We start from the raw sequence: 26,491 nt of genomic DNA, 5'->3' as shown, positions 1-26,491 counted from the left end.
GCCTCCTACGCTCCTATGCTCAAGCTGCTGAGCGCTCCTGGCGAAAGTCCAAGCACAAGGCCGACCTCACACACTTCAAATTTATCCTTTCCTGCCTTAACTCTGCCCTCTCCTCCGCCAGGCAAAACTTCTTCTCCTCCCTCATCGACACCCATGTCCGTCACCCCCGCCAATTGTTCCGGACCTTTAACTCTCTCCTTAGGCCCCCTGTTCCTCCCCCTCTCCCATCTCTCACCCCCAATGATCTGGCCACCTATTTCATCACAAAAATCAACACAATCAGGTCTGAGCTCCCCAAAGTCACCCCTCCGCCTCTCCCCTACTTTTCCATCCTTCCCTGCAGTATCCTCAGAGATCTCCTCCCTCCTCGCAAGTGCCACCCTCTCCACCTGCGCCTCAGACCCCCTTATTAAAACCATCGCCCCTGCCCTCCTCCCTTTTGTAACCACTCAATCTCCAATGGCTCCTTCCCCTCTGCTTTCAAACATGCCCACGTCTCCCCCATCCTAAAAAAACCCGCTCTTGACCCCATTTCCCCCTCCAGTTATCACCCTATCTCCCTACTACCCTTCCTTTCCAAAATCCTAGAACGAGTCGTCTACAATCGCTGCTTAGAATTCCTTAACTCCCATTCTCTCCTGGACCCCCTCCGATCTGGCTTCCGTCCCCTCCACTCTACCAAGACTGCTCTCTCTAAGGTCACCCATGACCTCCTTCTTGCCAAATCCAATGGCTCCTACTCCATTCTAATCCTCCTTGATCTCTCTGCTGCCTTTGACACTGTCGACCATCCCCTCCTCCTCCATACCTTATCTCACCTTGGCTTCACGGACTCCGTCCTCTCCCGGTTCTCCTCTTATCTCTCTGGCCGGTCATTCTCGGTCTCCTTCGCTGGAACCTCCTCCCCCTCCCATCCTTTAACTGTTGGAGTTCCTCAAGGGTCAGTTCTTGGCCCTCTTCTGTTCTCCATTTACACTCACTCCCTTGGTGAACTCATTCGCTCTCACGGCTTTGACTACCATCTCTACGCAGATGACACGCAGATCTACATCTCTGCCCCTGTCCTCTCCCCCTCCCTTCAGGCTCGCATCTCCTCCTGCCTCTGGGATGCCTCCACCTGCATGTCGGCCTGCCACCTAAAACTCAACATGAGCAAGACTGAGCTCCTCATCTTCCCTCCCAAACCCGGTCCTCTCCCAGACTTCCCTATCACCGTGGATGGCATGACCATCTTTCCTGTCTCTCGGGCCCGCAATCTCGGTGTCATCCTTGACTCGTCTCTCTCGTTCACCCCACACATCCTATCTGTTACCAAGACCTGCCAGTTTCACCTTTACAATATCGCCAAGATCCGCCCTTTCCTCTCCACCCAAACGGCTACCTTACTGCTACGGGCTCTCGTTATTTCCCGGCTAGACTACTGTGTCAGCCTTCTCTCTGATCTCCCTTCCTCCTCTCTCGCCCTGCTCCAGTCTATTCTTCACTCCGCTGCCCGGCTCATCTTCCTGCAGAAATGCTCTGGGTATGTCACTCCCCTTCTTAAACACCTCCAGTGGTTGCCTATCAACCTCCGCTCCAAACAAAAACTCCTCACTCTAGGCTTCAAGGCTCTACATCACCTTGCCCCTTCTAATGCTGACTCTGCCACCTGCCTATTGTATGACCTTTGGCAGGTCACTTATTTGTGCCTCAGTTTCCTCATCTGTAAAATGGAGATTCAATACCTGTTCTCCCACCCCCTTAGTCTGGAAGCCCCATGAGGGAGGGAGACTGTGTCCAACTGATAAGCTTGCCTCTACCCCAGCGTTTAGCACACAGTAAGTGCTGAACAAATACCACAGTGATTATCATTATTCCCAGGTCGGCCGGGGACAAATTGCCAGACCCCGCAGTTTTCATCAGTGTTCCGACCCTACCACCTGGCATGCTCTCCCACACACTATCATTGTTGGCTCCCTGACCCCCTCAGGCTCTCTGACTGCCCAGGGCAACCCTGGGCCCTGGCTCAGCTCACTCAGAAATTCAGGCTCCTCACCTTGGGGACCCACGTTTCAGCTTCCAGCTGGAAAACCCTTCATCATCATCATGAAAACATATCATCATCATCATTACCGTGGTATGTTGTATTAAGTAATTACTAGATGTCAAGCACTATGCTACAGGATGGGACGGATGCAAGATCAATAGTTCTGGACACAGTTCTTTGTCCACAGGGAGAGTTGGAACCTTATCCCCATTTTACAGATGAGGAACCTGAAGTCCAGAGAGGTGATATGATTTGCCTGAGGTCACACAGCAGCCCTTGAGCCTACTGGCCCCCGGTCCCATGCCCTGACTACTAGACCATCCTGCCCCACCCCCCCAAACCCAGACTGCAAGCTAACCCTCTAAACTGTAAGGTCACTGTGGGCAGGGAACGTGTCTACCAAGCTTGTTGAACTGCATTCTTCCAAATGCTCAGTAAATACCCCTGACTGACAGACTTCTTAGGGTCCCCCCAGCCCCAGCTGGCTTATGCTTCACAACGACTCCAGACAGTCAGGATGGTTTGAGTCTCCAAGAATCTCCCTGCTTTGTTTCTATTTGAGACTGGAAAAAAAATGAATCTTTTTATTTGTGGCATTCTTCCAGAGAAAAGAACAAGATTAGCGTTCAAATAGGACTGATTTTTAGGGCTTGTCAACTGTAAGCGTCTCCCTATCATAACAAACCTGTGAAAACGCTGCCATTCTTTCCCCCAGCGGTGAGCTGGTGTAGAGGATCAGAGAGAGTGAGCTCATTAGATCACAAAATGCATTGAAGTCCACCTGCACCTGCTTAATCCAAATGATTTTAGGTGGTTCCCGATCCCACCCCAAGCGATTGAGCCAACAGCCTCTTGTCCACTAATGCCCTGGGCCCAGCAGCCTCTCAGCCACCGACTTGGGGGAGGAATCAGCCATCATTTGAGGCGGAAATGCCACTCGAGCCTGAGCCACCCCGCAGCTCATCAGAGCAGCCACAGCCAAAGCAAACGAGCCATCAGATGACTTTATGCCCCAGGGGACCAGACCCCACACCAAGCCAGATGGAAGATGGACAACATGCCCCGCCTGGAGATTTCATTAGCGCCAGAGGGTCAGTCACATACAAGACATCTGTCAGCGCTGAAAGCTGCTCAGATGCTCTGCACCGCCCAAGCTAATTATTGAGCAGCGAGGGTCAAGATTGTTTGCTGGGGGTAAAATGGCAGAAATGTCACGGCCGGCACTTGCGCAGTCATGTGGTAATCAAGTCAGAACTTCATCATTACAGAGAGATTCAACTTTAAAAAACATCAGATGATTATTAGAGTCACACGTCTTTGGGGCGAGAGAGGTCCCGGGATCAAATTCCCTTGGAGAAGTCATTTGGCTAAACGTTTTCAGGTTCGAGCAGCCTCATCAGTCACTCAATAGTACTTATTGTGTGCCTGGAATATGCAGAACACTGTGCAAAGGCTTCAATCCATTATAAGCATCATCAACCACACTTACTGAGCCCCTCCTGGGTGCTGAGCAATCAATTAGCCAATAATACGCAAAGGACTTTTGCCTGGCTTCCCCCGTTGAATTGTAAGCTCTTTGCGGGTAGGGACAGTGTGTCTTGCTTCTAGACTGCTTTCCCAAGCACCTAGTACAGTGTTTTGCATTCAGCTCAATACTATTGGTTGCATGTCTACTGAGTGTGCAGAGCATTGTAAGCAGCAGTGTGGTCTAGTGGAAGGAGCAAAGGGCCTGGGAGTCAGAGGACTTGGGTTTTAATCCTAGCTCCACCATTTGTCAGTTACCTCATCTGTAAATTGGGGATTAAGATTTTGAGCCCCATGTGGGTTATGGATTGTGTCCAACTTGATTACCTTGTATCTACCCCAGCGCTTAGTACAGTGCCTGGCACACTGAAAGCGCCTGGTGAATACCATTGAAAAAGGAGCCCTCAGAAGAGTACAACAAAAGTAAGAGACATCCCTGCCCTCAAGTAGTTTTTAATCTAAGGGTGGGGGAGGGAGAAGGGGGCTGTGACACTATATTTGTCCTGGAGGCTGGTACTGGGATTTTATCCGGCCAGATGACCATCCACTTCCTGATGAGATGGGGGGGGGTTGACTGCACACCCTGAGAGCTGATGAGCAAAGGGGCTAAGTCCAACCCTTCTGCTAGGGAGCTCTGGGAGTGGGACAGAGGACTCCAGGTGATGAAAATGAGAATGTGCTCGCCTCTCTTCCCTAGGAAAAGAGGAGAAGGAAACCAAGCTGAGTATGCTGAATGGGTATCCAGGCTATGACAGCCACTTGTAAGAAGCAGAAAGCGTTCCAGACTGATCTGCTTCCAGAAGGTGGGGCTACATCCACTGAGGCCAGCTCCACAGTGGATCATGAGAAGGAGAGTCAAGGGTGCTGGATGGCTCACCCCCAACCACAAGGAGGTCTGCCTGGGAGAAAGGAATCTCTCGGGGCCTCTAGAGACTGAGAGCTGGATGAACCATCAGACTGCCAATAGAACTTCATGCTTCATACACGGCTAAAGTTCCGCTGCAAGCGAGCTCCTTGGGTGAAGGGCAGACCTAGATACCTCTGAGGTGCACCTCACCCCCAGAGACTCCCCCCAGCTCCTGGCAGCCCACTCTTCCCTACTGCCCACAGTCCTTCCCCTGCATTTTCTGAACCTTACAGGTCCCTCCTGGGCCATGGTCCCAGGTGCCCGGAAGAGCTCATTCAACCCAACCACAGCCAAGCCTCCCTCTAATAATAATATCTATGGTACTCATTAAGCACTTACTATGTGCCAGGCACTGAACTAAGCACTGGGGTAGATGCAAGGTAACTGGTTTGGACACAGTGCCTATCCCACATTGGGCTCAGTCTTAATCTCCATTTAACAGATGAGGTAACTGAGGCACAGAGACATGAAGTGACTTGCCCAAGGTCACACAGCAGACAAGTAGCAGAACCGGGACTAGCACCCTGGTCCTTCTGACTCCCAGCCCCATGCTCTATCCACTAGGCCATGCTGCTTCCCTAATGGCCACAGTCCTAGGGCAAGGACAGTGCTTCCCTGGGTGCCAGCCAAACTGCTACTCACCTGGACCCACTAGCCATCGGAAACAGACAGTGGGCTCTGGGCCACGGGAACGGTGGTGCGGCTATCACCAGAGAGAGCTCATCTGGAAACAGCCAATCTCAATTCCATAGCAGCTCGGCCTTTCAGGGGGGATTATTCCAGAAATGAGCCTTGCTATTTTTCCCCTATCTCCAAAAGGCAGAAAATAGCACATGACCAAATTTCCCAACCCAAATCTTAAGCGGCTGTCACATTTCTGCTTCACCAAGTACAATTGGGGAGGCGTGCACCCAGTTTGGGCAGAGCTTAGAGCAGAAAAACAGCTACGTCAGTCCAATTCTAAACTAACAAGAGGACAAAACCCCAAGGTTGTCAGGTGACCAATTCTGTTATTCAGGACTAGGCCACTGGGGCTAATCAGCACCCACTCAACAATGCGTAATGCCCCCACTGCCCATTTAGCTCCAGTCACCACTATGGCACCCCCAGGCAGGCACCCTTGACTCCTTCCCCACGGGGGACTCATCCGTCAGCCGGCATTCACCGCTCAAATCTGTTCCCACGTCCCATGACTTTGTGATCCTGCTCTGCCACCGGACGGGGAGCTCCCCACACGCAGAGGCCAGGTCTGGCCCTGCCTGGACAGCTTCCCGATGATCCCCGAGCACCAACACGAGGCTCTGCCCTCTAGGACCACTGTCTGCTGACAGCGCTCAATCTCCTGGAAAGGTGAGCAAGGTGGGATCAACCAGAAGATAGCTGGGGGAGAGATTTTTCCGTGCCTGCTCTTGAACGGCAATTACAGAGGCGGGTGGCCCGCTGGCTCACACTCGATTAGACTGTAAGCCCGTCAAAGGGCAGGGACTGTCTCTATCTGTTGCCGACTTGTTCATTCCAAGCGCTTAGAACAGTGCTCTGCACATAGTAAGTGCTCAATAAATACTATTGAATGAATGAATGAATGCTCCAGGAGCTCGAGCTGACAGGAGGAAGGATTTAGGCCAGGGAAGAGCAAAACCTTCAGGAGGCTGCAGAGGTGGCACTGGCCCCCTCCTCCTTAGGAGGCCGTTATGAAAAGGCCAGGAGCCCAGTTCATTTTGGAGGCTGCCCTGTGGCCCCTGAAGGTGGGGGCCTGGGGAGATCAACATCATTTCCCCTGACCTCTCTCCAACCTTCTAACAGAAGCAAGGAGGCTTCAGAGGTCTCTGAGCAGCAGAGCACGTGACTCTCCACTCCGCCTGGCCCTCCGCCCGCTCCTGGGTGCCAGAGCTGGCTCCCCGCTGATGCCCAGCCCCAAGGCTTCTCCGGGGCCAGGCCGGGCTCCCCAGCTGGCAGACTGTTTGGGCTTCAGGCCTCTGGACCCTGTAACGTGGGTAGCTAAAGCCAAAGCATAGTGACTGCCCCCAGCCCAGGGTCTCACTTCCCTTTCTGCTGAGCCCCACCCACAGAGAGGAATAAAAGCGGATGCCCAGGATGAGCACATCTACATCACCCAAGCTGCCTGCTCCCCTTTTCCCAGCATTCCACGGTCTCCCCATTTCTCCCCACTGTCATCCCCACTCCCTCTCTGTGACGGAGAGCTGGCCAGCTCCTCTCCCTCACCGGTCCAACTCTCCCAGCAGAAGCCAGGGCACCCCTAGCTACTGCCCATATGACCATGAAAGTATTAGTTACCACTAAGTCTCAAGCCCATCCCCGTCTTCCAGGAGTTTATGTCTTAATGTCTGTTTTCCAATGGAAAAGTGCCACGAGGCACCCTATGGAGAAAGAGAGAGGCGTAGGATAGAACCCGGGGATGATAGAGTTGTTATTTTCTTAGAAGAGAGAGTCAGAACTGACAGATTCAGATAATCACATCTATGTGAATTCAGAGTGTTGTCACATTTGGTCTGAATCTATTGTTCCATAGGGCAATCAAATACCACTCTTCAGAGTGCTGATTTCAGAAGGCGTTTCATGGAGCACCCGTAATGGCAATTGAACAGCCTGCACTTAGCCTATCCATGCAAGCACCCAGTACAGCACCTCACACATAGTCAATTCCCAGCGTCCCAGGGAGGACTGCCCCTATTAATGGTGACTTGCTATCCCTCTTGCTCCCTCCCCTGACACATATACACAGTAATAATGGTATTTACTGAGGGTCAATTAGGTATTTATTGAGAATCAATAAATCAACGGTATTTACTGAGCGCTTACTCTGGGCACAGTACTGTAGTAAGAACTTGGGAAAGTGCAATAGAGCTAGTAAACATGATCCCTGCCCTCAGGAATCTTACAAGCTGGCTGGAAAGATAGACTAAAAAAAATTATGGGAAGGGGGAAGCAATAGAGGATATAGATGTGTACACGAATTCCAAGGTGAATCCCCAAGTGCTTAGGTAACCAGAAAGTGCCATTTTTGTGGTGGGGGGTGGTGGTAATAATCTGAGAAAGTGAGAAACTAATATGGGAAGGCCTTCTGGAGATGAGATTTCAAAAGGGTTTTGAGAATGGAGAGCAGTGGTCTGTCTAATGTAAAGGAGAAGGGAATTCCAGGCAGAAGGGAGTAGGCAAGCAAGAGGTTGGTGGCGAGGGAGATGAGAATGAGGCACAGTGGGTAGGCTGAGGTTGCTTTAAAAGGAGAAGAGGGTGCAGCAGGGGTTTAGTGAGAGAGCCGATCAAGTGCCTTAAAGCCAATGATTAGGCATTTCTGCTTGATCTGGAGAACAATGGACACTGGAGATTTTTGAGGAGTGGGGAGGTGTGCATCAAATGATTGTTCAGAAAAATGATCCGAGCAGCTGAGTGAAGTACGGATTGGAGAGGGGAGAGACTTAAGGCTGATGTGTGCTGAGCTGGGGAAAAAGTACAATAGCAACAACAGACAAGTACCCTGCCCACAGGGACCTTACAGTCCAATGGGGAAGACAGATATGCACAATATCTACAAATACTGGGGAGAATAGGAAAAATAAGCATCATATAGGAAGTAGAGTGAATAAGCCCAGAAGAAATGAACAATGAGAAACAGTGGAAAGTACCTGGGCATCGGGGGACCTCGGTTCTAATCACAGCTTTGGCATTTGCCTGCCGTGAGACCTTGCATGAGTGACAACTTTTCTCTAAGTTTTCTCACCTGAAAATGAGGATGGAAATATCTGTTCTCCTTCCCTTGCAGACTGTGAGCCCTATGTGGGACAGGGACTGTGTCCAATCTCCTTTGTTTCTTCAATACAATGTCGACACAGAGTAAGTGCTTAATAAATTTGAATATTATTAGATAGTTGAATGTACCACTGACAATATGTATATACACTGCTCGGAGGATAATGCTAAGGGTGGCTGTTGGGTTGATGCGCAGGGGTGACTGGCCAATGTGTGACCCTCTCACCGCTTACACAGCAACATCCCCCATTGAGGGCAACCTCCAAGCTGAGCAAAACTGTCCTTCAGCTTGAGGCATGCAAATAATGCCCCAGAAATTCCCCAACAACTATACAACAATTCTCCCCTGGAGAAAGAGCTGAGAGATGGTCCAACAAACCACAACCAAACTCCCCAAAACACCACAAAAAACCCTCAGGATCTTACAGAGGAACACTGAAGCAAGGGCTCTCTTGGCTTTAATCATGGGCTGGTCACCAGCAGCCTAAGAAACTGCAAGCCCGCATAATCCACTGCCTTTTCAAAAGTTCAATTCTCGGGAACGATGCCCTGAAGAAAGTCCTTTCGGATCCCCACCACCACCACCCCAGGGCTGGGTCTGAGGGCAGCCTAACAAAGACCAGGAGTGCAGGGAGGGGATGCAGGAAGGAATTTATCCAGCTGATTGCGCATAGGGCTTCCCACTCCTTAGGGTCATGGTATTGTCAAACCAGAGATGCTTCCATTGACTTTGGATTCTTTCAGGATAGGAGTTGGGTAATGAAACACAAACCCATTTTATTCTTCTTCATTTCAAAGGAAAGGTCTGGAAAGCACAGGATGACTAATTAAACCAAATATCCAGTGAATAACAACCCCTTTCAGACTGAACTTTTCAACAGTGGGAAAAGTTTAAATGGAACGTGTTTCACTGTGGCTCCCCCCTCACACAAATAGAAAAATATTTACTTTTAACCAACCCAAGACCATTAAAATGATTTTCATGTCCCATAATGCAGTACAACGGTTAATAGTTTTGAAGGTTTTTCTTTCTAAAATTCCCAAACCCAAGATGTTTTTCTATACTGTCATTTATTTTCTCATTTTCTCACTAAATTCCCAGGAAAAAAGTACTACAGCATTATTTTTGTTTCCTTTTCGGGGAGAGCGGAGAGGAGGGTGGGAGCAGGGAAGAGAAGGCTGAACAGATTTTGCTCCAACATATACACACACACACACACACACACAGAGCAGGCCGGGGTACCCAATCTTTGGCAATTAGAGACAGACATTCCTCCCCCCGCCCCCAACCCCCTAAAAGGATGATACACCAAATGCGAACTTAAGTAATGGTGGTGGCCAAGAGTGTGTTACAGTTAAAGGTATTCAGAATCTGGGAAACTAAACAAGGAACCAGAAGGGGGTTAGATCTCTTCCACAACTGCCCGAATCTTCTGGATGGATCCTAGGGTCATCCAGCAGTGAGCAGCCTGTCCTCGGCAAGAGGAGGAAAAGGCAGAAATGTGATGGAGATGGAGCCAGGACCCTCCAAAGGCACCATCAGCTTCATGCAAAGGAACAAAGGAGCTGGGAAGGAATGGAAATTCCTAAGCATTTACCAGCCTATGGTGAACACCAGCCCCACTCAGGAACCCATTCAGGGCAGAAAGCAACAAAAAACAATTTCCCATGATCCCCCAGTTCCTCAAGAAGCCCCTCAGGGGGTAGGGCAGTAAGGCATGTTTATGGTTCAGTGCAGATTCCATCCACAATGGACAGTCACTCAGCCCCACAACTACCAGTCATAGCTATTAGTCACTCACCAATCGTATTTACTGAACACTTACTGAGTAGAGAGCACTGTACTAAACACTTGGGAGAGGTCACCTACCTGAAACCCAGCACAATGCACTTTTCCAGCAACTGTCTGGCTCCTAGGCTGAACTCAGACTTCTGGCATTGTCCAGGAACTGTCCTAGCCTATCTCTGAACTTACCTCATTTCATTTGCAAACACCATTGCAAGGCAGAGTTGGACCACCATGGAACTCGGGGAGGGAGGTTGGGGGGCGAGAGGGCCGATTCCTCCACCCTGGAGGCATCGGGAGTAGGTCAGAGCCAAAGGAATCCATGCAGCACTCTCTCACTGGAATCACAGCTGAACTCCTCACCTGTATGTTCCTCTTCCCCCCAGCAAGGGGCTCTTCCAAGAGGGTCTCGAGCTGCAGAGCCTCAGGATTCCAGAGCTGTAAACCCTAACATTCAGACCGGCTAGATGTGGTTTGTGGTTGGTGCAGGGATCCCCCTCATTACCGAGGCCTGCCCTCCAGGAACCCCACTATTCTCCTCTCACACAAAAGCAGATTCATTCATTCATTCAATAGTATTTATTGAGCATTTACTATGTGCAAGGCACTGTACTAAGCACTTGGAATGTACAATTTGGCAACAGATAGAGACAATCCCTGCCCAATGACGGGATCACAGTCTAATCGGGGGAGACAAACAGCAAAGCAAAACAGAACAAAACAAGACATCATCAAGATAAATAGAATCAAGGGGATATACACCTCACTAACAAAATAAATAGGGCAATAAATAATATATACAAATGTTCACAGTGCTGAGGGGAGGGGAAGGGGGAAGAGCAGAGGGTGGGAGGGAAGGAGGAGCAGAGGGAAAGGGGGGGATCTGTCTGGGAAGGCCTCCTGGAGGAGGTGAGCTCTCAGTAGGGCTAAGAAGAGGAGAAGGGAGTTAGTTTGGCAGATGTGAGGAGGGAGGGCATTCCGGGACAGCGAGAGGATGTGGGCCAGGGGCCAACGGCGGGACAGGCGCGAACAGGGGACCGTGAGGAGGTGAGCAGCAGAGGAGCGGGGTGTACGGGGTGGGAGGTAGAAAGAGAGAAGGGAGGTAAGGTAAGAGGGGGCAAGGTGATGGAGAGTTTTGAAGCCAAGAGTGAGGAGTTTTCTTTTCGTGCAAAGGTTGATAGGCAACCACTGGAGGTTTTTGAGGGGGGGAGTGACATGCCCAGAGCGTTTCGGTAGGAAGATGATCCAGGCAGCGGAATGAAGAATAGACTGGAGTGGGGAGAGACAGGAGGAAGGGAGATAAGAGAAGAGGCTGACACAATAATCCAGTCGGGATATTATGAGAGCCTGTACCAGCCGGATAGCAGTTTGGATGGAGAGGAAAGGGCAGATCTTGGCCATATTGTTAGTGGTGGTGTGTGGACGACTGTGACACCAACCTGACATCCCTTTGCCCCACTCCCACCCGGACCAAGAGCTGGGCTGGACTGCCTGGGCCAGATCCAGGGTCACCAAACAGCTAGCAGCCTCCGTTGTGGAGGACAGACTGACCACCCAAACCCCGGTTCTCTCTGCCTGGAGCCATCCTAACATCGTCGCCTTGCTTCGCTGTCCGACCCATGTGAACCCGAGGAAGTACTGAGCAGAGCCTATGTTTCATGTAACGGCAGACGTGCACAGAGTGCCCCTAATGCGCCAGATCGTCCGGACACCGTTCTCCTGCCGGTGTGTTCGCCGACTAGAGTCTCCCTTCTCCCTACACCCAGAGTCTGGCCCCTAATCTGTGGGGCCTCTCCGTTTGGGGTGCGCGGCGCCCCAGGGCTGGCCTCACCCAGGTCTGGCCCCAACCTCCGGCACCACCTTCCCAGACCTTCCAGTCCAGTCCCAAGGAGGGGGGAGTCCCGCGACGCCCCGGCCCTGGATGGGCCCACCGTCCCGGCAGCCCCGAGTCCCACCCTGGACTGCCCAGGCAACCGGGTAAAGGGGTCGGGACCCACGCCCAGAAGACGGCTACCACCTGAGACACCCACGGCGGCCACGCAGGCTGGCCCGATTGCCCGGAGTGGGCAACAACTACTACTTTCCTGCATCATCCCCGGTTTCCAGAGACTTCCCGAGGAAGTCTGTGGCCAGCCCCTCTAGGGGCAGCCCTGCAGGAGAGCTCCCAGACGGGGCACCCCGAACTGGAGCCGGGATCCGGGGCGATGGCCGGGGCGCCGTCGGCCTTACCTGCATTCTCCCACTGTCCCAAACCGCGCCCCTAACCGTCACCCACCCTGCCCGCCCCACTGTGCCCGCCCCCCGGCAGGGCGGCACTCACATCTCTGAATTTGTTCCAGTACTTGTCCTTGTCGTACTGGGAGACCGTACTGAGCCACCGGTCGTCGTCCAAGAAGTTGTCGTGGGGGTTGGCGGCCGGGGTGTCGGGGTGCCGGCTCTCCGCTTGCAGGACACACCAAGCCACGATCACCATGATCCTCGTCATCTGCGGGGAGGGGGCCCGGGCGGGCCGGTCAGCGCGAGGAGAGGGCGGCCGGGGGTCCGCGGGGAGGTTGGGGGGGGGGATCCCGAGGGGATCACACGTGGGATGCGGGGGCTAGAGCACGTGGCCCGCCTCCGGTGTATGGAAGGGGACGGCCAGGCGGGGACGCGTGTGCCGGAGCCCCGGGGGGCTCCTTCCTTCCCCCGGGCAGCCCGCGGCGGGGCCCGTCCGGGGGGAGTGGAGGAAGCCAAAGGCCAACACAACCAGGCGTAGACACCCGGATCAAGTCGCACCTGCAAGGGGGGGGGGGGGCGGGGGCACCTACCTTGGGCAGCTTGGGGTTCGGGCTCCTTTGTTGTTGCCGCCGCCTCCCGCTCTGCGCGGGGCCCCGCGCTGTCGCTCCGACTGCTCTGCGGCGCGGCCGAGGGCTGGGGTCTGGCGCCCCCTGGCGGCTGCGGCGCGGAACTGCCCGGAGCCCGCTGCCCGGAGCCCGGAGCCCGGAGCCCGGAGCCCGCCGCCCGCCGCCCCCGGCTCGGCTGTCGCTAGGCCGCCGCCGCCGCCGCCTCGACCCGGAGAGTCGCTGGAGCAACTGAACGGGCGAGAAGTGTCCCGCACATGCTCAGTCGGGCTCCCCCAGCCTCCGAGGCGGGGCCAAAGAAGGCGGGGTCCTCGTCTGGCGGGAGGGGGGCTGCCAGAGGAGAACCGCAGCAGAAAGCGGCGCGGCGGAAGGCCTTCAGCTCTTATTCGGTCATTCGTTCAATAGTATTTATCGAGCGCTTACTATGTGCAGAGCACTGTACTAAGCGCTCGGAATGGACAGTACAATCTCCGTCCAATACAAATGGAATGTATGGTGTACGATGTCTCCCTGACCCACCGTCTCATCCGGTCCCCGCTGGACCTCAACTGCAGATGCCCCCGGGGCCTCTCCCTCGGGATCACCCGCCCTGCCCTTCGAGGGCCCCCCGCGTGGCAAAAATAAGAGCGCCATGCACGGTCGTTTAGACCGCGAGCCCGTCATTGGGCAGGGATCGTCTCCATCTGTCGCCGAACTGTACATTCCAAGCGCTTAGTACAGTGCTCTGCACATAGTAAGGGCTCAAGAAATACGATTGAAGGAACACAGCGCAACGTGCCGGGCGTCCAGAATGAAACACACCCGGCAGACCCACAGGCACAAAGCCACAGTTGGAGAGTTAAAGCGAGGGTCCTTAGTAAGGAGGAGTGCTCTGCACATAGTAAGCGCTCAATATAATACGATCGAATGAATGATCGAGGAGGAGATCTCTGGGAAGGAAGCAGAGTGGTTGACCCCCTTCTCCCCCACAGCAGCACGAGAGGGTGATTGCTGAGTTGACCTTGTGGGCAGAGAACATGTCTGGTCATGGGTTTGAATCCCGGATCTGTCACTTGTCAGCTGTGTGACTGTGGGCAAGTCACTTAACTTCTCTGTGCCTCAGTGACCTCATCTGTAAAATGGGGATTAAGACTGTGAGCCTCACGAGGGACAACCTAATTACCCTGTATCCACCCCAGCGCTTAGAACAGTACTCTGCACATAGGGCTTAACAAATACCATCTTTATTTTATTATTTATATTGTATTGTACTCTCCCAAGCATGCAGAACAGTGCTCCACACGTAGTAAGTGCTCAGTCAATACCATCAATTGATTAGCTAACGGGGAGAGCATGGGCCCGGGAGCTGAAGGACCAGGGTTCCATTCTCAGCTCTTCCTTTTGCCTGCTGTGAGACTTCAGGCCGGTCACTTAACTTCTCTTGCCTCAGTTTCTCATCTGTAAAATGGGGATTAAATCCTACACCCTCCTCCTTAGACTGTGAGCCCCAATGTGGGACAGGGACTTTGTCCAACCTGATTATCTTGCATCTACCCCAGTGTTTAGTACAGTGCTTGGCACCTAGCTGAGCAAATACCACCATTATTATTATTAGGAATCTACAGTGCCAGCTGCATGGATTCATTCATTCATTCAATCATATTTATTGAGCACTCAGTGTGTGCAGAGCACTGTACTAAGCGCTTGGAAAGCACAATTTAGCAACAGAGACAATCCCTGCCCACAATGGGCTCTCAATCTAGAAGTGGGGGAGATAGACATCAAAACAAGTAAATGGGCATCAAAATAGCATCAGTATAAATAGAATTATAGGTATGTACAAATCATTAATAAAATAAAAAGAATTATAAATGTGTACATATATACACACAAGTGCTGTGGGCATGGAGGGGGGTAGAGCAGATGGAGCGAGTGTGGGAAGGGGGAGAGGAGGGGGAGGAGAGGAAAAGGGGGGCTGAGTCCAGGAAGGCCTCTTGGAGGAGGTGAGCTTTCTGTAGGACTTTGGAGGGGGGAAAGTGTGCTAGTTTCGCAGATTTGAGGAGGGACTGCATTCCAGGCCAGAGGTCAATGGCGGGGCAGGCGAGAACACAGCGAGGTTAGCACCAGAGGAGCAGAATGTGCGGGCTGGGCAGAAGGAGAGAAGGGAAGCTAGGTAGGAGGGGGCAAGGTGACGGAGAGCTCTGAAGCCAATAATGAGGAGTTTTTGCTTGATACGGAGGTTGATAGGCAACCACTGGAGATTTTTGAGGAGTGAGGTGACATGCCCAAAACATTTCTGTAGAAAGATAATCCGGGAAGCAGAGTGAAGTATAGACTGAAGTGGGGAGAGACAGGAGGTCGGGAGATCAGAAAGGAGGCTGACGCAGTAATCCAGTCGGGATATGATGAGTGATCGTACTAACGTGGTAGTGGTTTGGATGGAATGGAAAGGGCATGGATGACATTGGCCGAAGCAACGGCGGGGCCCTGTGCCCCTCGCTGCTGTTCACAATCACATCACTCAGGAGTCCTATGTGCTAGTCTATTGCTAAATCCTTGGGGCATAGAGTGAGGGAGCCCTGCTCATCAAAATCCTGTTTTCTAATGGTATTTAAGCGCTTACTATGTGCCAAGTGCTAATGCCGACGGACAGGGAACCATTGTTTGTGGGGCTGTAAATTTGTCCTTCCACACCCCATGGCCCCTCTCCAGGCTCCTAAGGGCTTTTGGCCTTGGAGTGTGAAGAGGGACAATCTCGAAACTTTCTTTCAATCAGTGGTATTTACTGAGCACTTACTGTGTGCAGATCACTGTACTAAGCACTTGCTCTGTTCCCGAAGGCTTTTAATTGTTTTAACTCCTATTGCAGAGGTTGAAAGTGGGGGTGGGGGTGGAGATGGGAGTGAACCCAGGACTAAAATGACTGTAGAAACTGGTGCTACCTTCTGCCTCCAGGCAAGACCTAACCTAAACCATCCCGAATCAGCGAGCAGACCGTACCTGTTCAAAGACCTTCAGAGAAGGTTCAGAACTGCCCTGTATCTAAGCAACTTCCCTTTGTTATTTTTGTTCTTTTTTTTAATGGTATTTATTAAGCAGTTATTACATGTCAAGTGTTTTTCCAAGCACTGGAGTAGATACAAGTTAATCACGTAGGACACAGTCCTTTTTTTTTCTTTTAATGGCATTCGTTAAGTGCTTAGTATGTGCCAGGCATTGTGCTAATCACTAGGGTAGACACAAGCTAATCAGGTTGGAGCAGTCCGTGTCCCACATGGGGCTCACGATCTTAATCCCCACTTTGCAGATGAAGTAACTGAGACACAGGCAAATTAAGTGATTTGTTCAAGGTCACACAGCGGACAAGGGGTGGAGTCGGAAATAGAACCCAGGTCCTCTGACTCCCAGGCCAGTGCTCTTTCCACTAGGCCACACGACTTCCTCTAACCTCTTTCCTGTTGCATTTCCTCTGTTGTTGACCCTGGCCCATCTTTCCTCCCTCACCGCTCAGCTTCTGCTACTGCTCAACATGTGCATGTGGCACTGAGATAAAGACCATCTGACACTGGGGGCAGTCGATCCTCTTTTTCCCCTGTGACTGCTAAATTCCTTTTCGTCTAGTGAAATTAAATGAGGAAGAGCTGAAAGAAAACTCTATTCTCTGACCTCTAATTCCTCACACATGCCATTTCCTCATGCTGGATGGAATACTCTCCCTCACCTAAATCTGCTAGAGCACAGCTTCCCCATCTTCAAATCCTCCTAAAACCCCCAACTGTTCCAGTTAGCTCTCTCCAATTAATACCCCCAAATCCCATCAAACCGACAGTTACTCTTAACTCTTTCCTTTTTTATGAATATCCCATCCTGTGTAGTTTTGTATATGTAATGTATATTCAATTATAATTCTCCTCTCCCCTCCTATGATATCGGAAGCTCCCGGAGGGAATCGTGACACTCTGCCAATTGCTCAATACAATGCTGTGTGCTCAGTAGTTGCTCACTGGAAGCCATGCCTGCTACTCCAAGGTAGATATGCTTCCTCCCTCACTGGTGTCCTCCTGTCCCACTGGAGCTTCCAAGTTTCCAGTTGCTTGCAGCCACCCTGAAGGGTGACTCTGCCATCGCCCAGCTTGCAGTCCTAGACTCTGGATGGTTTAGGGCTCATGTTGGCCCATGGGGTCCTTAGGCAGTCTGGGCTCCTCTCCTCCTTCTTCCCCCTGGGAGTTGGGAATTCCAAGAAGCCCAGCAAAGCCACCTGAACCAATTGAAACCAACTTTGTTTCCAGGGTGGGAGCCAAACAGGCCAGAACAGAATCCCCTGGAGACACCATTAGTACAACCTTAAACTCTGGTGTCCAGAGGACCCCCAACACCAGCTGGGCCTGCTCAGAAGCACTGTCAGCTGAGCCAATAGGAAGCCACTATTATCCCTAACCCGGTTGGTTCAGCGGTCTGCCAGGGTGGGTGTCAGAATATTGGTAAGGTATGACTTTGTGCCCCTCCTCCATGCCAAGCTCCTCTCTCCGTGGCCTCCACGATATTCCACTGAACTTAGTGGACACACTGCTGTGTGCAGGTTGTGTCCCGAGCACCTACTGTATGCAGAGCCCTGAACTGGTTAACTACTATATGCAGAGCCCTAGACTATCATACCCCCAAGAGAACTCTTACTTGTCCCTATGAAAAGTGTTAAGTGAAAGAGATATAAACACCGTTTCCCCAAGAAAATCCTGAAAACTCTTCACAGTCTAAATGGGGGTAAATAATAATAATAATACTGTTGGTATTTGTTAAGCACTTATTATGCGCAGAGCACTGTTCTAAGCGCTGGGGTAGATACAGGGTAATCAGATTGTCCAACGTGAGGCTCACAGTCTTCATCCCCATTTTACGGATGAGATAACTGAGGCACAGAGAAGTGAAGTGACTTGCCCACAGTCACGCAGCTGACAAGTGGCAGAGTCGGGATTCGAACCCCCGACCTCTGACTCCCTAGCCCATGCTCTTTCCATAAACAAACACCTCAACAATCGCGGTGGAAAACAAAGCACCAATAAATTTCAAAGCCGGAAATTCAAGATAATGTTGTAACACAAAGCAGCTAGGCACCTCTCTTGAAGGGAGTGGCTCTTACATTTCTCATGGCTCCAGGCTCAGTTTGCGCTGAATAGATCTTCCATTATCTTTGCTAAACTGATTTCTTCGATCTCTAGCCAACTAAATTTAACTCAACTGTATTCAGATTAGTCAAAATACTTCAAAGGTTGGGGAGGAGAGGAAGAGAGGTGTTTGTCAAGCTTTGTAGTGTTACTAGAAATGAAAGAACTGTAAGGGCATTACAATTCAATAGCACTATGAGGAAAGAGATGATGAAGTAAGAACATGACAAAAGGGGGATTGCTGTGATAGGTCCTGTGATAGGTGCGGGTCTCTTAGCTGCGTGCCTTCCATGTACAGAGTACTAAGTGTACTAAGTGTTTGGGAAAGCTTGGGAAAGCATAATATTTCAATCTGGTAGTGGTGGTGCTGTCAGTAGTGATGGGAAAGTCAGGGTCAGGGTGTGGAAGATAGGGTAGGATTGAGGTGAAAGATGAGTTTTTTGTTTGTTTTGTAATGGCATTTGTTAAGTGCTTACTATGTGCCAGGCACTGTACTAAGCGCTGGGGTAAAAACAAGGTAAAACCCAGTCCATGTCCCACATGAGGCTCACAGTCCTAATCCCCATCTTTCAGATAAGATCACTGAGGCATAGGTAAATTAAGTGACTTGCCCAAGGTCACACAGCAGACAAGTGGCACAGCTGGAATTAGAACTGAGTTCTGTTTTGGACAGGTTAAGCTTGAAGTGTTGGTGGAACATCCAGGTAGAGATGTCCTGTAGGCAGGAGGAAATGAAAGATTCAGAGAAGGAGAGAGGTTCGGGACTGGAGAGGGAGAGTGGGAATTGTCTGCATAGAGGAGGTCATTGAAGCAGTGGGACCAAATGAGTTTTCCAAGGAAGTGGGTGTAGATGGAGAATAGAAGGGGACCCAGACCTGGGCCTTGAGGGACTCCTACAGTTATTCATTCATTTATCATATTTATTGAGAGCTTACTGTGTGCAAAGCACTGTACTAAGTGATGTTGGTATTTGTTAAGCGCTTACTATGTGCAGAGCACTGTTCCAAGCACTGGGGTAGATACAGGGTAAATCAGGTTGTCCCACGTGAGGCTCACAGTTAATCTCCATTTTACAGATGAGGTAACTGAGGCCCAGAGAAGTGAAGTGACTTGCCCACAGTCACACAGCTGACAAGTAGCAGAGCCGGGATTCGAACCCATGACTTCTGACTCCAAAGCCCAGGCTCTTTCCAGTGAGCCACGCTGCTTCTCTTGTGCTTGGGGGAGTACAATATAACATCAAATAGACACATTCCTGCCCACAGGAGCCAGTGAGAGAGATAGAGAAGGAGTGGCCAGAGAGATAGGAGGAGACTTAAGGAGAGGACACTGTCAGTGAAGCCAAGGTGGGATAATGTTTCAAGGAAAAGAGATTTTCCACAGCGTTGAAGGCATGTGGGAGGTCAAGGAGGATTCGGGTTGAATAGAGGCTGTTGAATTTGACAAGAAGAAAGTCATTAGTGGCCTTAGAGAGGGCAGTTTCTGTGGAGTGAAGGGGATAGAAGCCAGATTGGAAAAAGTCAAGGAGAGAATTGGAGGAGAGGAATTGGAGGCAGCTGGTGTAGATGACTCCCTTAAGGAGTTAGGAAAGGAAAGATAAGGAGAAGGGGGAATGACTGAAGGGAGCTGGGGGGTGGGGGCCAGGGGAGTTAGGCTAGGGAAGGCATGAGGGTAATTGAAAGCAGTGGGGAAGAAGCCATTGGACAGTGAGTGGTTGATATTTGTGGTAAGGGAGGAGAAAAAGGGAGGGAGGTGGCAAGTGTTTTAATAAGGTAATAATAATGTTGGTATTTGTTAAGCCCTTACTATGTGCAGAGCACTGTTCTAAGCGCTGGGGTAGACACAGGGGAATCAGGTTGTCCCACGTGGGGCTCACAGTCTTAATCCCCATTTGACAGATGAGGTAACTGAGGCACCGAGAAGTGAAGTGACTTGCCCACAGTCACACAGCTGACAAGTGGCAGAGCCTGGATTCGAACTCAGGACCTGACTCCAAAGCCCGTGCTCTTTCCACTGAGCCATGCTGCTTCTCAAGGTGCAAGGGGATGGGGATTATCATTCATTCAATAGTATTTATTGAGCACTTACTATGTGCAGAGCACTATACTAAGCGCTTGGAATGAACAAGTCGGCAACAAACTTGTTATCCCTCACCCATCCTCCAATGAGGCTCTGAAGTTAAGAGTCCAGGTAACCGGGGTCCTTTTCCACCCCTGGGTGCGAGGCACCTGTCCAGTTTCCAGCTGAATTGCCTCCTGACCCATACAGATACTGCATCAGTGCCTTTAATAATAATAATGATGGTATTTGTTAAGCACTTACTACGTGCCAAGCACTGTTCTCTGGGATAGATACAAGGTTATCAAGTTGTCCCACGTGGGGCTCCCAGTCTTAATCCCCATTTTACAGATGAGGTAACTGAGGCACAGAGAAGTTAAGTGACTTGCCTAGTTACACAGCTGACAAGTGGCAGGGCTGGGATTAGAACCCATGACCTCTGAATCCCAAGCCCGTGCTCTTTCCACTAAGCCACGCTGCTACTCTGCTGCTTATTCTTCTTCATCTTTACATAAGATGCCTTTATTTTCAGCTCCCAGCCTCCCTCCACCACCAAGTCCTGCCCTTTGGAAGCAGCCCCCATGCTCACAGGGGACTTGGAGAGGAATGCAATGACTCCTAGAGCCACTTTGGGAGTGGGGAGGGCTGGGGTCCCCCAAGAAACTCTATATTTGGGTAGACTCAGGTTACAGGAAAATGTTGTTTATGATGTCATTATGTCATGCTGTATACCTGACACTATGTGTGTGATGTTACATAATATAGTGCTATTTTTTAGGCACGGGGGTAGATAAAAGATAATGGGATCAGACACAGTCCCTTTCCCACATGGGGCTCACAGTCTAGGAAGGACACTATGAATCCCCATTTTACAAATGAGGAAATTGAGGCCCAGAGCAGTTAAGTGACTTGCCCAAGATCACACAGCAGGCAAGTGGCCAGCTGGAGTTGGGAAAGGAAAGGGATTGAAACTCAGGTCTCTTGACTTCCAGCCCCATGTTCTTTCTACTAGGCCTTGCACTTCCTCCCGTGTGTCTTGGTGTCTGGAATCTCCAAGACTCATCAATGACCATCCTACAGCATGAAGGGGAAAGTCCTGAAGCCTCCTGACAACGCTCAGTTACACGCTCAGCCCCCGAGAAATGGGACTTAAGCTCTCTATTTCTGAGAATCTTCAAAAACAGGTCTGAAAGCCACCTCTTTCAGCCAGTTTAAACATTGGTCTGACTGAAGGCAGAGGATTGGAATGATTTCCAGGCCCGCTTGTACCAAAAGGTTACCTGAGTTTGTTACCTGACCACACACCACTTTGGTGTTGCCGAAGCTGTCATTTCCCCTGTGGGCATATATCTTTTGAGTTTTCCATTAGAATGCTCAAGCAGCCTAGTCATCCACAGTGTCCATCAGAACTGGCTTCCTGCCGCATAAAGAGGTGGTGGGAAGATGCAGCAGACCCACACAACTTACCTGATGTTGAGTGACTTGACATCTTCTCCTGGCTCACTTGCAGCAACCACTGCCTCACAGCTCTTACTGAACTGTGGCAGGGGCCAGATCTCAGATGCTCTTCTTAGAACTTTTCGATGGACAGCGGGCTGCAGCTGGCCTCCTCCAGTATCAGCCATCCTAAGCTAGCCAGCCCCTGTGCTAGCTAACTCCATGATGCTGCAGGTGCTACAGCATTCAGAACTTTCAGATTAGCTGAACTGGCAAAGACTGTGCCAGACTAGAGAATCCTGATGGAGACACTCATTTCAGGTCTTAATGTATGGACCGGAAAGCTGCCAAGCTCATCTGGATGGGGATAAAAAGTGGGCGCATCTCTGGAGTCCCACTGTTCTGGTGTGGATATCACCAAAGCTCTCCCTGGGAAGGTTGTCAGGAAGGAGGAGAGGGTCCGCATTTTTCCCAGTTTTAGGTTGCACCTCCACATCACCTCTCTTCTCCTGGCCCTGTTGTCATTCTGTGACACTTAAAATAAGAGATTTCAACTGGTGTGGACAGTGCAGGGATTTTAAACAGGTTGAGCTTACCCACAGGTGGGAGATGGAGGTATGGCTCAATCGATCAGTCAGCCAATCAACAGCATTGATTGTGTGCTTACTCTCTGCAGAGCACCATACAAGCACTTGGAAGAATAAAGTATAGTTGGTAGACATGATTCCTGCTCTCAGGGATTTTACAATTAAAATAAATGAGAGGTAGAGGAAAGCAATATACTGTAAAGATATGAAATTAAGTGCTATAGTATGTGGATTGGGGTGAGTATCCAAGTGCTTAGTTGGTGAAGTGGCAATAGGAGAGGGAAATGGGGGAGGATATGAAAGATTAATCAGGGAAGGCCTCCTGGAGATGTAATTTCAGAAGAGCCTTGAAGATGGGGAGAATGGTTTTCTGCCAGATGTGGAGGGAGTTCCATGCAGAAGGGAGGATGTGAGCAAGAGGTCAGGGACATGAGAGAGATGTCCTCTCTGAATTTCTCTTTTTGAAGAAAACTAGACAAAGATAGAGGGGAAACATTCAGAAAGAATGTCTCAATTGACTATGGCTTTTGAACAGAGCTTTTCGAGTCTTTAAATTCCCCTGGATTTCCTCTTCTAGTTGGTTTGTTTGGGCATTGATTGTGCACTTATTTGATGCCAAGAACAGTGCTAAAAGTTGGGGAAGATATAAGATGACCCATTCAGACTTGCTGTTTACTATCTGACGGAGGGAGAGCAGAGATCTTGTTCCCTTTTCACAGGGAATAAAATGGAGGCATGGAGGCAAATTGACTTGCTGGAGGTCACACAGCAGGCTAGTGGCTAGTGACAGAAATCCTAGGCCCCTGCTCTCCCCATTAGGCAACACTGCCTCTCTTTTTTCTCTCTCCTATTCAGCACCTTTTCTTTTGGCTGTTCCTTATCATTCTCTCTTTCTTGGAAGCCAGAGTTCTTTCCTTCCTTTATTTCATCTTCTCTCTCTTCCTATTTCTGTCTTGTCCTCACCCTTCCTCTCCCTCTCTTCCTCTTTCTCTTTTCCTCTCCTCCCTCTCTCCCTCTCTATCTCTCATCCTACCTTCACTCTCATCTTCCCTCTCTCCCTTCCCTCTTCGCTCCCTCTCTACCCTTTGCTCCTCTAATGCTAAACTACTCACTGTGCCTTGATCTCATCTATCTTGCTACCTGCCTCTTGCTCACATCCTGCCTCTGGGTTGGAATGCCCTTCCTTTTCATATCCAACAATTACTCTCCCCACCTTCAAAGCCTTATTGAAGGTACATCTCCTCTAAGAAACCTTCCCTGATTAAGCCCTCATTTCATTTTATCCTGCTCCCTTCTGTATCACCCTGACTTGCTCCCTTTATTCATCCCCCTTCCCAGCTCCATAGCACTTATGTACGTAACAATTATTCATTTATTTATATTAATGTCTGTCTCCCCCTCTAGGCTATAATTTCACTGTGGGCAAGAAATGTATCTGTTATATTATGTTGTACTCTCCCAACCACTTATTACGGTTCTCTGCACACAATAATCACTCAATAAATATGATTGTTTGATTTCCCCCTCTCTCCTTTTCCATCTTTCTCTCTTCCTTTCTCTCTCCCTCTCCCCTCCCTCTCTTCCTCTTTCTTTCTCTTTCCCTCTCCCTCTCTTCCCCATTCTCTCTTTATCTCTCTCTCCCTATCTCTTCCCTCATCCTCCCTTTCACTTCCCCACTCTCTCTACCTCTCTCTTTCCCCCTTTCTCCTTCTCCCTCTCTCTCTTTCCCTCCCTCCCACTTTTTCTCCTTTGTCACTCCACCCCTCCTCCTTCAATCCTCTTTCCCACATTACAGGACTAATTGCTCATGCTGTGATTTTTGCACTCCTCTGGTAGCCTGTCCATTGTTGAACAAGTTTTCCCCGGGCAGCATGTTGCTCTGGAAGAGTGACCTGGCACAATGCTAGTCTATACTCATATAAAAGATCACAAACTGCAAAGCAATGAGACAGCAACACATTTCAAGATCTCTTGGTGCCAGCCTATTCCTCATACCCTTGCTTCCCTCCTTGTTCATTAAAAGAAAATCCTAAAATCTGGAAACATCTCTGCAGAAAAATCCCCTTGAAAAGACCCCGATATCAGGTCCAAAAAGCATTAATGTCTCCAAATGCATTTTTCCATGCTCAATTTAGGATACACTTTTCCAGAAATTGCCAAAAGGGAGATGCATTTAGCTTACATTCAACATGATATATGCCCCCTAATCCCACTCCTTCCCCTAACTTTCCCATCCCAGGTGATACCACCATCTTCCCAGTCGCAGAATTCTGTCATACTCAGCTCTTCACTTTTGTTCAAGTCTCACATCCAGTCTGCTGCCAAACCCCGCTGGTTTTCCTGCATGACGTTTTCCAAATCTGCCCCTTCCTCTCCCCCTGAACTACTCCCACCCTGGTACGAGCTCAGGTCTTGTAGTGGATAAACTCCTGGTTGGCTCCCAGCCTCCAGTCTCTGCCCACTCCAATAATAATAATAATAATGTTGGTATTTGTTAAGCGCTTACTATGTGCCGAGCACTGTTCTAAGTGCTGGGGTAGACACAGGGGAATCAGGTTGTCCCACGTGGGGCTCACAGTCTTCATCCCCATTTTACAGATGAGGTAACTGAGGCACCGAGAAGTGAAGTGACTTGCCCACAGTCACACAGCTGGCAAGTGGCCGAGCCAGGATTCGAACCCATGACCTCTGACTCCAAAGCCCGTGCTCTTTCCACTGAGCCACACTCCAATCTGTACTCTACTCTGTTGCATGGATGATCAACCTGAAGCATTGCTTGTCCCTCATCTCTCCTCTCAACAAAACCATCCCCTGCCTCTCTGGATCTCTATAGCAAATAAAAACCCTTCCCAGTTGGCTTCAAGGCTCTTCATCATCTAGCCTCACCTTATCTGGGAAGCAGCATGGCACAGTGGAAAGAGCCTTGGCTTCGGAGTCAGGGGTCATGGGTTCGACTCCCGGCTCTGCCACTTGTCAGCTGTGTGACTGTGGGCAAGTCACTTAACTTCTCTGTGCCTCAGTTACCTCATCTGTAAAAGGAGGATTAACTGTGAGCCTCATGTGGGACAACCTGATTACCCTGTATCTACCCCAGCGCTTAGAACAGTGCTCTGCACATAGTAAGCGCTTAACAAATACCAACATTATTATTATCTATTATCTTCAATCTCCTGTCTTCTCTCCTCTTAAACCAAAAATAAGTGACCATAATCCATACAGGAGACAGGAAATGCTTTCAGGGAGCAATGAAGTGCAGCTGTGGAAAGAGTAGCCCCACACTTATGTGTTGGGAGATACCAGCAACAGACAGCAGGGTGAAGGGCTGGCCTGCTCCTTCAACCCCTCTGTCACGAAACTTGCCGCCCCAGAGGGAAACTGCCCGACCCCAACACCACTCAGTCTCCCATCAGCCCCTCCTCAAGTGCCATGGAAGGAGGATGCACAGGTAAGAACTTCAAACTCTGCTCCTCTACCCTGGTGCTCTGTTGTATTTGTCTTGTCTGTGCCTTTTATGTTGTTTTTGTGCTTTTATTGTTTCATCTCTCATGTGTCTGTCATCAACCTTCCTCGTCTTATTCTCAGATTGTGAGTCCCTTGAGAGCTAGGGACCATGTTTAATTCTCATCCAGGTAGTTTTTTTTCCTGGGGCCTCATCCAGAGATTTAGACACAGAGTACTGAATGAATTCCCAGATTACTGAATGAATGACAGACAGTGCACTGCCATCCAGAATGGCACGACAGAGAAGCCAACTTTTCATTTTCAGTACAGGGCAAAAAAGAGTGAGGATATGAAGGGGGAGGAGAACTGAGAAGCAACAGGCTTCAAAGAACAGACTACGTGGCTGCCATCTTGGCTCTTTTCAACCCTGTTTGGAGATCATCAGGCCTGGGCTGAACAAGGTTAAGATGAGTGAGGCTGGGCAACCAGATCAGAGTGCTGTGTTGAGTCCCGTCATCCCCATCACCCCTGTGGAGCGGGCACCTAATGTGGCCGGGTTCCTCTGGGGCAAGACCTTTGAGACCAAGATCAAGATAATGAGACCAAGTGACAGAATGTCAGACATCAGATTCTGCCAATAGCAAACCTTACGGCACAGAGAGGGTGCGTACACCCGCACACCAGATTGTCCCTCCCACGGCCACCTTTTCCCGGGTCAAGTGGGTGACTCCTCTGTTGGGGGCACCTTGCAGCACCCAAGGCAACTCTGACCACACAGACGGTGGAATGCTGGTGGGAAAAGGGCTCTGGAGGGGAGGGTAGTGGTAAAGCTGATGCAAGGGTCCCCTCTTTTGGACTCAGATAGCCCTCGTAGGGGCCACAGCTGGAGGAAAGGATTGGGAGACAGAGAGAGCATCCCATCCAGAGAACCTGTGTGACTTGGTGGAAAGAGCATGGGCCTGAGAGTCAGAGGATC

At 50.3% G+C, this 26,491-nt stretch overlaps 1 protein-coding gene across 1 annotated transcript in view; it reads right to left on the bottom strand.

The window, feature by feature from the left end:
* The window catches only part of SPOCK1 (SPARC (osteonectin), cwcv and kazal like domains proteoglycan 1), a 448,756-nt gene extending 435,766 nt beyond the window's left edge, over positions 1-12,990 (bottom strand). The window contains exons 1-2 of the mRNA XM_029051596.1: positions 12,819-12,990; positions 12,332-12,496 (exon numbers count right to left, since the gene is read on the bottom strand). Of these exons, the coding sequence (XP_028907429.1) occupies positions 12,332-12,496 (165 nt within the window). The 5' untranslated portion in view covers positions 12,819-12,990. The remainder of the gene's footprint in view (positions 1-12,331; positions 12,497-12,818) is intronic.
* Between the last annotated feature and the right edge of the window lie 13,501 nt (positions 12,991-26,491).

Source organism: Ornithorhynchus anatinus, chromosome X1 (assembly GCF_004115215.2).
Source record: "Ornithorhynchus anatinus isolate Pmale09 chromosome X1, mOrnAna1.pri.v4, whole genome shotgun sequence".
Taxonomy (NCBI): Eukaryota; Metazoa; Chordata; class Mammalia; order Monotremata; family Ornithorhynchidae; genus Ornithorhynchus; species Ornithorhynchus anatinus.
The sequence above is the reverse complement of the archived record's forward strand: the minus strand, read 5'-3'. Positions and strand labels throughout refer to the sequence as shown.